At 45.1% G+C, this 12,696-nt stretch overlaps 1 protein-coding gene across 4 annotated transcripts in view; it reads left to right on the plus strand.

Moving 5' to 3' along the window:
• Positions 1-12,696, plus strand: part of cadm1a (cell adhesion molecule 1a) — a 420,614-nt gene that overhangs the window by 323,754 nt on the left and 84,164 nt on the right. For all 4 annotated transcript variants that reach the window (XM_020485689.2, XM_020485691.2, XM_020485692.2 and 1 more), the window contains one exon: positions 10,428-10,574. In XM_020485689.2, the coding sequence (XP_020341278.1) occupies positions 10,428-10,574 (147 nt within the window). The remainder of the gene's footprint in view (positions 1-10,427; positions 10,575-12,696) is intronic.

Consider the following 12,696-nt stretch of genomic DNA (forward strand, 5'->3'; position numbering starts at 1 on the left):
CATACACACCCACAGACACACACTCCCCTCCCTCCCCCATACATACCCACAAACACACCCTCCCCTCCCACACACCCACAGACACACATCCTCTCATCCCTCCCCCACACACCCACAGACACACATCCTCTCATCCCTCCCCCACACACACCCACAGACACAAACACATCCTCCCATCCCTCCCCCACCCACAGACACACACACACACATCCTCCCATCCCTCCCCCCATACACACCCACAGACACACGCACATCCTCCCATCCCCCCCCCCACAGGCACACACACATCCTCACACCCCCCCCCCCCCCACACACACACACATCCTCCCATCCCTCCCCCACCCAGAGACACACACATACACACATCCGCCCATCCCTCCCCCACCCACAGACACACACACACACATCCTCCCATCCCTCCCTCCCCCACCCACAGACACACACACACATCCTCCCATCCCTCCCCTGATTCAGATGCTGTTCTGCACCACTTCTCTCCATCCATCCATCCATCCATGGACAGCTCCCACGTGAACTCTATTTTCCTGGTCATTAGCACCACACAGGCCAGGCTTCCCCCTCCTTGTTTACCTCTCTTCTCCCTCTTTTTATTTGAATGCACTGCAAATGTCTCCCCACTCTCTCCTCTCTGAGTGGAAAGGAGGATGGTGATGATGGAATGAGAGAGAGAGGGAAGACCATTACAGAATAGCCTTTGAGGGATTTTTCCGGGTGTTTTCTCCTCCAAAGCATGGAGGCGTAGGAGGTCAGTTTATAAACACTGTCTCATAATCTGCATGTAAAAACGGCATGCCATCGTTGCTAATTAGCCACTACAAAAGCTTCTTCAAACTCTTCTTCGGGGCGAGTAATCACAACGTAAGCGCTAGGCCCTTTTGGAATATGCTTCATGATTCTGGGTGACATCAGTTCACTGTTAACATGATAAGTATTACAGAGTTGTTTGCCAGTGTGTTTCATAAGTGTTTGTTCTTGAGACAATTCTTTTTATTCAAACAATTACCACTTAGTGAAATGACTTAGTAAAAGTCAACGATGATGTGGAATCATTCTTAGTCATTCCCTTTGAATGAGCAAGCTATCTCAAATACTAAAACATCCTCGGTATTTAAGAAACCATTAACGTTTCTGAGGAAAATTAAGCCACTTGACGTCGTTGAATGATTCAGCATCATCACTAACAAACCTTTTTATTTTATTACTGTGCAATAAAATATCTCTATAACGTCCTCTTTCCTCCATTTAATGACATATGTTTCATCTTAAAAGCAGGACATTTCTAAATGGTGTAAATCAGGCTTAATACATTTGCTTTTATTGAGTAGACGCAGGGTTATTTTAGCCTGATCCCAGATATGTGTGTGCTGTACAGCCAACTATGATTTAGCATGACATTGAACATAGGAGTTTGCAAGACGACACAAACAGATTGGGACCAGGCTAGGGTTCTTTGCTTCAAAGCAGTATGTGTGAATATGAGACGGTGACTGGTTGGTTAGGGACTTTGGCAGGGCTGCATCACCATGCATTTCTGTTGAACAGGGTCTCCCACTCACAGATGGAGGGGTCAATGGCCACTGCCACTAATCTGGTCCACAGCAGAATTGGATTGTGAAAAATCGCAGGGAGAGGAAAAAAGAGCCTCTTGTTTTTGCGGGAACACCAACAAAACTCACACAGACACATGCAGGCACGCATACACACACACACACACACACACAAACACACACACACACAGTGAGAGAGACAGACACATACACAGAATGCCATCGGATGAGAATCAAATCATCTAGGGTGCTTAGATGCACATTGACTGTCAAACACACTCTCAGTGAGAAATGACTAGATGACCTCTCAAATTCACCATGTCAAAATACAGCATTGTTTGTTTGTTCTAAAATGTCCCCTTAGCTGTGGTATGACACAAGCTACAGGCCTAGTTAAATGCTTGGAAAATAGACCCTTCAACACTAATCTGACAGAACTGGTTAGATGTAACCATTACAGTGGCAACCTTGCTTTTCACCCAATCAATTCTGTTAGTTCAGTGTTCATCTCAAGGTAGGACACCAGCCTTGTGCATATTAATAGGGCAAAAAGCTCTACAAGCACTCCATTAACATTCCAATAACGTTCCAGCAACATTACTTACTTATTGGCAGTTAGCATTAGCAGAGTACAGTTCAACAAAGGGCGTGGCACAGTAAGAGCTCCTCACTGCGTCTGTTCAATAGCCTGCTGTGTGCTAGCCAGCTGAAGAGCCACTTCTGTACACAACTCCCATGGTCAATGCTAATTTGACACCGGTGCTATTTTCTCTGATCGAACTGGCAGTGTGTGTACTGGGGGGGGGCTAGTACCAGCCCTGGTTGCCGGACCCTCTACGTTCCCCTCTACATAGAGAACAGGACCAATGACGAGGGCCCAATGACCTTTCCAATCCAGCGGTGTGCTGCAGCCATCAGCCAGCTGTCTCTGACTTGCACCGCATGTGGGCTTCTCCCAACCGGTGGTGCTCTCTCTCATGTCAGGGCGAGCGTGGAAATGTACCACACACTAGCAAAGACACACTCGGGTCTCTTCTTTGTCTCACATACACACTCAAATGTGTGCACAAGTACACTCACACAAGTTCAGTCGGGCACACACACACACACACACACACAGTGTAGGCTAGTGCTGCTGAACGTACAGAGCATCCTCATCTGACAAGTTTAATCTAGGCCAGAATGATCAATGCTCTGTGCTAGCGCTTTTGAACGTCACTAATTACATACAGCGATAATGTCACAGATCTGTTTGAACAAGTTATGCAAATGAAACCGATATGAATCCTTTCTTGCATGACGGCAAGCCTTGTTGATTGTTGACACATGCACAGAAAGCAAATGCACAGCAAAGCTTAGAGAGCCTTTAAAGGGAGAAACTAATGTTACATTGCACATGCTAGTTTGCTTCTGTGTTTACAAGATTCCATTTGCAAATAATTAATTTGATTCCTGTCAGTAAGGAATTGTCATTTATTTGATTGCTCAGTCAATTCATTGAAGCATAGATACAATAGCCGTCCTCTAATATGCACATGTCCCTGTGTCCATTCTGGTGCTGTTAGACCATATCTTTGCTTTTGTTTATCCTCTGCTTTCTGGTCAGGTGCATGCTGGGTGAGTTGAGAGACTTTTCCCCCAACTCTTGGTGAGTAGAGATAGATTTTTGCTGAAGTCTCATCCAAAACGCACACACGTCTCTCTCATTGAATTTGCCAAGGTGGCTCCTCCTCCTCCTTGCTCAAACACATGCACATCTATACGTGTATGTATGTTGAGCTGTAGCTCGGTCCCATCTGTAGGCGAGGCTACCGTGATTTATCCATCTCTCTCTGCTGCATTCCTTTGTTGTTATTCCAAACATGTATGGCGGTAGATGCACACAAGGATAGTTAGAAGATTTGCCAAGGTACAGATCTAGACGAGTTGTATTGACAATGATCGATCTGATAGTCTGGTCACTGAAGCCATGTGATATGGTCCCGCTCTGACGTGGTCTGACGTGCTCTGACGTGGTCTGACGTGCTCTGACGTGGTCTGACGTGCTCTGACGTGCTCTGACGTGGTCTGACGTGCTCTGACGTGATCTGACGTGATCTGACGTGCTCTGACGTGATCTGACGTGCTCTGACGTGCTCTGACGTGCTCTGACGTGATCTGACGTGCTCTGACATGGTCTGACGTGCTCTGACGTGATCTGACGTGCTCTGACGTGCTCTGACGTGATCTGACGTGCTCTGACGTGGTCTGACGTGCTCTGACGTGGTCTGACGTGCTCTGACGTGCTCTGACGTGGTCTGACGTGCTCTGACGTGATCTGACGTGATCTGACGTGCTCTGACGTGATCTGACGTGCTCTGACGTGCTCTGACGTGCTCTGACGTGATCTGACGTGCTCTGACATGGTCTGACGTGCTCTGACGTGCTCTGACGTGATCTGACGTGCTCTGACATGGTCTGACGTGGGCAAGTTTTTGGATGCGGTTTCTGACGTGACACATTCAGTATTATCAGAACTATTTGTGTTGCACATACAGTGCCATCTCTTCTTTTGGTAAACACCTGCTAAAACATATTCTCATCATTCTACCTACTCATTTCATTTGGTCTAATTACCAAATTATGTTAATGCCCTTTTTGTGTAAGAGCTGTTTAAAAAAAAAATAAATAATAATGTTTTTAAATGCCTGGAATTTTAGCCTGTTCAGGTGGGAGTTTGTGACCCAGATCATGACATCACAAGCTGATCTTATTATTCTGACTAATAACCAGTCATCTTTTATTTGCATATGTATCCTCCAAATTTGAAGGGGGTAAGCAGGGTAGGCTCATAGAGATCCTATTACATTACTTATTCTATGGGAAGGCTTTAGAGCAGGGTTACTCAACTCTTACACTACGAGGTCCATAGCCTGCTGGTTTTCTGTTCTAACTAATTCGTAATTGCACACACCTTGTGTCACAGGTCTAAAACGATCCCTGATTAGAGGGGAACCATAAAAAAAATGCAGTGAAACTGGCTTCGAGGTCCAGAATTGAGTTTGAGGGCTCTAGAATGTAGACTGTGTATATAAAAATGTATATCAACACGGCCACACAGTCAGACTGAGCCTTTCAATGGCAAAAGGAGGCTCAGGGAAATAAACTAGTAAACATACATTACATGACCAAAAGTATGTGGACACCTGCTACTCAAACATCTCATTCCAAAATCTTGGGCATTAAAATGGAGTTGGCCCCCCTTGTTGCTATAACAGGAAGGCTTTCCTCTAGTTGTGGGAACATTGCTGCGGGGACTTGCTTTCATTCAGCCACAAGACCATTAGTGAGGTCGGGCACTGATGATGGGCCATTAGGCCTGGCTCGCAGTCGACATTCCAATTCATCACAAAGGTGTTTGATGGGGTTGAGTTCAGGGCTCTGTGCAGGCCAGTCAAGTTCTTCCACACCGATCTCAACAAACCATTTCTGTATGGACTTCGCTTCGTGCACAGGGGCATTGTCATGCTGAAACAGGAAAGGGCCTTCTCCAAACTGTCGCAACAAAGTTGGTAGCACAGAATCGTCTAGAATATCATTGTATGCTGTAGCGTTAATATTTCCCTTCACTGGAACTAAGGGGCCTAGCCCAAACCATGAAAAACAGCCCCAGACAATTTATTCCTCCTCCACCAAACTTTACAGTTGACACTATGCATTGGGGCAGGTAGCGTTCTCCTGGTATCTGCCAAACCCAGATTCGTCCGTCAGACTGCCAGATGGTGAAGCGTGATTCATCACTCCGGAGAACGTGTTTCCACGTTCAATGGCTGCATCTTTACACCACTCCAGCCAACGCTTGCATATGCGTATGGTGATCTTAGGCTTGTGTGCGGCTGCTCGGCCAATGAAACCCATTTCATGGAGCGCCCGATGAACAGTTATTGTGCTGATGTTGCTTCCAGAGGCAGTTTGGAACTCGTTAGTGAGTGCAATCGAGGAAATAAAATGTTTACACGTTACACACGTCAGCACTCGGTGGCACAATAGCAGCACAGGTGGGAGCCTTCTACTGACGGTGCCACGTTGAAAGTCACTGTGCTCTTCAGTAAGGCCATTCTACTGCTAATGTTTGTCACATGGCTGTGTGCTCTACTTTATGCACCTGTCAGCAACGGTCCTCCCGAGTGGCGCAGCGGTCTAAAGAACTGCATCTCGGTGCAAGAGTCATCACTGCAGTCCCTGTTTCATTTCCAGGCTGTATCACATCCGGCTGTGATTGGGAGTCCCATAGGGCTGCGCACAATTGGCCCAGCATCGTCCGGATTTTAAATAAGAATTTGTTCTTAACTGACTTGCCTAGTTAAATAAAATAAAAAATAAAGGATGTGGCTGAATCGACGAATTTGAAGTGGTTTCCACATACTTGTGTATATTTGGAGTTATTTTCATGAAATAAACACAGTGATTTATTAGACTTACGCAGATGATTTAAAAGTTAATTTGCAATCCAGATTAGGCTACTATAGCTGTTGGTAGTGACTCGATAACGTTGACATTTTCTGGGTGACGTCTGTGTACGTTTGATGTTGTCATTAATGAGCATGTTCCCTTGTAATTATTCCCCTCACGACTCGTGTTCAAGTGTTTGTTCACCAGAGGAAGAACAAATAACCGAATGAACACCTCCCACTAGCCCACTGTAGTAGGAGACTAAATTTAGCAGCATTGCCACGGCGACATCCGCTGCACTAGTTACCTTCCATGCTTAACCTTCTGCAGGATAACCTTTATCCTGAAGAAACAGTGTTAGTGTAGGATATTAGCATATCATATTACCCTAGCATGTTACCATAGCATATTAGCATATATCCAATAATAGCGGTCCTTATTGAAAAGTAGGCTGAATTCGCTTCTTACAATTGGGGAGTGCGCCTTTTTCTGGCGAGGTTCATTTTCAGGGCTGTTTGGGGTGTTGTTTGACAGGCAGATTTAAATCCTGTTTGTCTATCCTGGCGATTGCTTTCTTCCCCTGACAACAAGACATGCAAATTAGCATTTGATGTGTTGCAGGTCCATTCAGGTTCCCCTTATTAGCTCCCAGGGGAGGGAACAATAAATATTGAATGTTTTTTATATATATTTTTTGATATATATATTTGAGATACGCATCCAGGAGGCAAGAGATGAATCTTGGAGATGATGAAAATCAAAGACACTCTCTCTCGCTCTCTTGACTTTAATGAAGTAGCTCAAATCCATTTAAAGTGTGTACATGTGCGTGTTTTTGGTTTCGAAGTAGATTTACGGGGAGATTTTCAGGTGCATGTCCACGGTTGATTTATGAAGTCTTCTATTGGCTTGTGATACGGTCTGGGATCGCACGCACGCACACACACACACACACACACACACACACACAAACACGAGGTCAGCCAACAGGAGCAACCTTTACCAGTTTGCTCATAAAACACATACACACACACGAGGGAGTCCTGAAACTGAAAAAAAAGTTTCCTGAAAAGTTTCAATACAGGAATAATTCACATTTATCCCCAGATATCCAGGAATACTGCAAAAATTGGAGGTGCCCATTTAAAACCAAGATATGGTCACTCAGGGTTCTCCCAAAATAAGATTGCCACTGCGCCACATTGCCATCTTGGCTGCACCGGTATGTGAAGATTTCACAGCAAGTGAAGCTGATATTTAGTAGTGATAGCGTAACTTTCATCGCCAATTACATGGCCGTTGATGAATTCAGAGCGTTATCATGTTCCTCAATTAATTGCAGTGCATTTCAGCAGTAGGCCATGTCGATACAGAGCGTGCTCAGGACGCACAGAGTCCAGGCCATAGCGTTGTCGAATCATGAACACTTTGTAACGGCAGTCAAACAAAAGTAAACCAAAGTTGCTAAACTTGCTAGAAAACTTCAAAATAACTTCCAACTTCCAGTATCTCCTATTTGGCAAAATGTAGTTGATGATTATGCAGATAGCAGATCAGCTCATGAATAACGGCGATAAAGAGAGGAAATTGTTTAAATAGCAAGGTGTCTTAACAGGGACCAACTCTGTAAAATATATATATATATAATTAAATCCATATCTACCCTCATACCGTTTGTTGATCACAAATTCAATACCGAAGCTCTCAATGGGCAGCAATATGAAACAATGCTGAAAAGCGTGGGAAATGTTATAGTGGTATTTTGACGTGCATACGGAGACGTGCTTTGATAATGCTACCTATGGATTACAGAATCAAATTTGGAATTTTCATGTGAGTCAGGATGTTGGGTTTCAGTGGGACTGATTTAAGGCTGCTATGTGAGTCAATAGATCAATAATGCAAAATTGTAGCCTAAATCCAGTGTATGCTAAATGTTTCTGATCAGAAAAAAATTGATCAGTTATCAGTGCCCTAGGGAAAGTATTCAGACCCCTTGACTTTTTCCACATTTTGTTACGTTACAGCCTTATTCTGAAATGTATTAAATAGTTTTCTTCCTCATTAATCTACACACAATACCCCATAATGACAAAGCAAAAACAGGATTTTGGAAATTATTGCTAATTTATTCAAAACAAAAAACTTAAATATCACATTTACTTAACTATTCAGACCCTTTACTCTGTACTTTGTTAAAGCACCTTTGGCAGCGATTACAGCCTCAAGTCTTCTTGAGTATGACGCTACAGGCTTGGCACACCTGTATTTGGGGAGTTTCTCCCATTGTTCTCTGCGGATCCTCTCAAGCTCTGTCAGGTTGGATGGGGAGAGTTGCTGCACTGCTATTTTCAGGTCTCTCCAGAGATGTTCGATCGGGTTCACGTCCGGGCTCTGGCTGGGCCACTCAAGGACATTCAGAGACTTGTCCCAAAGCCACACCTTCATTGTCTTGGCTGTGTGCTTCGGGTGGTTGTCCTGTTGGAAGGTGAACCATCAAGGATCTCTGTACTTTGCTCCGTTCATCTTTCCCTCAATCCTGACTAGTCTCCAAGACCCTGCCACTGAAAAACATCCCCTCAGCATGATACTGCCACCACCATGCTTCACCATAGGGATGGTGCCAGGTTTCCTCTAGAAGTGACGCTTGGCATTCAGGCCAAAGAGTACAATCTTGGTTTCATCAGACCAGAGAATTTCTTTTCTGAAAGTCTTTTGGTGCAGTTTAGCAAATTCCAAGCAGGCTGTGATGTGCTTTTTACTGATGAGTGGCCACTACCATAAAGGCCTGATTGGTGGGGTGCTGTAGAGATGGTTGTCCTTCTAGAAGGTTCTCCCATCTCCAAAGAGGAACTCTAGAGCTCTGTCAGACTGCCCATCGGGTTCTTGTTCACCTCCCTGACCAATGCCCTTCTCCCCCGATTGCACAGTTTGGCCCGGTGGCCAGCATTAGGAGGAGTCTTGATTGTTCCAAACTTCTTCCATTTATGAAAGCTGGAAGCCACAGTGTTCTTGGGGACCTTCAATGCTGCAGACATGTGTTTGGGACTTTCAATGCTGCAGACATTTGGTTGTGCCCTTCCACAGATCTGTAACTCAACACAATCCTGTCTCGGCGCTCTGCGGACAATTTGGTTCGACCTCACGATTTTGTTTATGCTCTGACATGCACTGTCAACTGTGGAACTTTATATAGACAGGTGTGTGTGCCTTTCCAAATAATTTCCAATCAATTGAATTTACCACAGGTGGACAACATCTCAAGGAGCATCATTTGAAACAGGATGCACCTGAGCTCAATTTCGAGTCTCATAGCAAAGGGTTTGAATACGATATTTTTGCAAAAACGTGTTTTCGCTTTGTCAATATGGGGTATTGTGTGTAGATTGCTGAGCTTCTTTTTAAAAAAATGTAATCCATTTTAGAATGGAGGCTGTAATGTAACAAAATGTTGAAAAAGTGAAATGGTCTGAATCCTTTCGAAGGCACTATACATGAGCAAATTAGAATAAAGATTATCATTTGCACTCACCTCAACGTATCTAACATTTCCCCAACCAAATTGTTAGCAAATATTCAAATGGAGATTCCCCACGCTTGTCTCAAAGCATCGTGATGATGCTGTCCAAATCAAAATGGTGCCCCACACACACACACACACACACACACGGTCGCGGCCAGCTGTGCCAAATCTGCGTCTGTAGTGACGCTTCCAGTGCCTTAGACTGTTGCGCCACTTGGGAGATGATGAGAACTCTAAACTGTATTCGGGTCTTATCTGCAGTCCGTCAGTGTCAATTATGCGTGTTCTTTGAATTTATGGCAACTTTGTGTGAAGTAAATACGCAAAGCTCAACCTGTTTGAATAATGTGCTGCACATGTTGTGGAATTGCATTCGTGTGACCTAGGTGTAAAATGTTGTAATTTCCCAGGTCTTGTCATTTAATTTTTTCGGGAAATGTGAAGAGTGGTCCCTGGACAGTCCCGGAATACTGGTTACCCGTGTTAATCCCTAATACACGCTGACTTGAAGAAGCAAGTACATCATTTTTCACCTAACTCTGCTGCCGTTTCTCCCCACTCTTCTTTGCGGTTGCTTTGGCATTTTAGAGAGCACTTCAGGGCTTATTATGATTTAAGTGGGTATACATAACATGTTGGTGATGATCTCCAACACGTAGGGGAATCATATCAAAAGGTAGTAATACTTGAATTAATTCCATACAAACCAAATTGTGCTCACTCAGATATTATATTTTCATACCTTTTTAGCACAGTTCCGGCAACTATGGTGGATGTCTAACCAGGTTAAGTACAGCTTGGTTTTTCTTGGCTTGGCTTGGCTTGGCTCGTTGGTTTGAAAAACTAGACTGCACACAGCCTGCCAGTTGTAATGATGAGTGTTTGTCTCTGTCTGTGCCCTGCAGTCCAGAGTCAGAACCTGGTGACGGACAATGTGGCGGTGGTGGAGGGAGAGGTGGCCGTCATCAGCTGCCGGGTGAAGAACAACGACGACTCGGTCATCCAGCTCCTCAACCCCAACAGACAGACAATCTATTTCAGAGACGTCCGACGTGAGTACCACACATACACACAGACAGGCATACATTCACTCACACACACAGAGGGACAAGCATACACACACACACCTTGGAAATAGATAGGCCTGTTACACTGAGTGTACAAAACATTAAGAACACCTGCTCTTTCCATGGCATAGACTGACCAGGTGAAAGCTATGATCCCTTGTTGATGTCCCTTGTTAAATACACTTAAATACACTCCTGTATGTATGAAGAATGGTCCACACAAAGGACATCCATCCAACTTAACACAACTGTGGGAAGCATTGGAGTCAACATGGGCCAGCATCTCTCTGTGGAATGCTGGCCCGTCTGGGCATGGACACCTTGTAGAGTCCATGCTCAGACGAATTGAGACTGTTCTGATGGCAAAAGCGTGCAGTGGAAATCAAAATTAGGAAGGTGTTCCTAATGTTTGGTATACTCAAGTGTAGTTCTACATTGACACACATACACATACTGTCATCAAGTCTACAATAATCTTTCGGTCCACTTCAAAATCAAATCAGATCTAATTTTTATTCGTCACATATTTAGCAGATGTTAATGCGAGTGGAGCAAAATGCTTGTGTTCCTAGCTCCAACAGTGCAGTAGCATCTAGCAATTCACAACAATACATACAGATCTCTAAGTAAAATAATGGAATTAAGAAATGTAAATATTAAGACGAGCATTGTCGGTGTGACATTGACTAGAATACAGTAGAATACAGTGTATACATATGAATTGGGAAAAAAACAGTATGTGAACATTATTAAGGTGACCAGTGTTCCATTATTAAAGTGACTAGTGATTCCATGTCTATGTACAGCACATAGGGCAGCAGCCTCTAAGTTGAACGGTTGAGTAACCGTGTGGTAGCCAGCTAGTGATGGCAGTCTGATGATGGCCTTGAGATAGAAGCTGTTTTTCAGTCTCTCGGTCCAAGCTTTGATGCACCTGTACTGACCTCGCCTTCTGGATGATAGCAGGGTGAACAGGCCGTGGCTTGGGTGGATATCCTTGATGATCTTTTTGGCCTTCCTGTGACATCGGGTGCTGTAGCTGTCCTGGAGGGCAGGCAGTGTGCCCGCCGGTGATGCATTGGGCAGACCGCACCACTCTCTAGAGATCCATGCAGTTGCAGGCGGTGAAGTTTCTGTACCAGGCGGTGATACAGCCAGACAAGATGCTCTCAAATTTCTTCAGCCTCCTGAGGTTGAAAAGGTACTGTTGCGCCATCTTCACCACACTGTCTGTGTGGGTGGACAACTTCAGATTGTCAGTGATGTGTACGCCAAGGAACTTGAGGCTTTTGAGCTTCTCCACTGTGGTCCCATCGATGTGGATGGGGGTGTGCTCTCTCTTCTGTCTCCTGAAGTCCACGATTAGGTCCTTTGTTTTGTTGACGTTGAGGGAGAGGTTATTTTCCTGGCACCACTCCGCCAGGGCCCACACCTCCTCCCTGTAGGCTGCCTCGTCATTGTTGGTAATCAGGCCTACTACTGCTGCTACTACAAACTTGATGATTGCATTGGAGTTCGTGTGTGGCCACGCAGTCATGGGTGAACAGGAGGAGGATCAGTATAGTGGAGGTGTTGTTTCCTACCTTCACCACCTGGGGGCGGCCCGTCAGGAAGTCCAGGATCCAGTGGCACAGGGCGGGGTTCAGACCCAGGGCCCCGAACTTAATGAGCTTGGAGGGTACTATGGCGTTGAAGGCGGAGCTGTAGTCAATGAACAGCATTATTACATAGGTATTCCTCTTGTCCAGATGGGATAGGGCAGTGTGCAGTACGATGGCGATTGCATTGTCTGTGGATATATTGGGGCGTTATGCACATTAGAGTTGGTCTAGGGTGTCAGGTGAAGTGCAGGTGATATGATCCTAAACCAGCCTCTCAAAGCACTTCATGATGACAGAAGTGAGTGCGATAGTCATTTAGTTCAGCTGCCTTTGCTTGGGTACAGGAACAATGGTGGACATCTTGAATCAAGTGGGGACAGCAGACTGGGATAGGGAGAGATTGAATATGTCCGTAAACACTCCAGCCAGCTGGTCTGCACATGCTCTGAGAACACGGCTAGGAATGCCTTCTGGGCCAGCAGCCTTGCGAGGGTTAACACGCTTGA

The sequence above is a fragment of the Oncorhynchus kisutch genome, linkage group LG6 (genome assembly GCF_002021735.2).
Source record: "Oncorhynchus kisutch isolate 150728-3 linkage group LG6, Okis_V2, whole genome shotgun sequence".
In the NCBI taxonomy this organism is placed as follows: domain Eukaryota; kingdom Metazoa; phylum Chordata; class Actinopteri; order Salmoniformes; family Salmonidae; genus Oncorhynchus; species Oncorhynchus kisutch.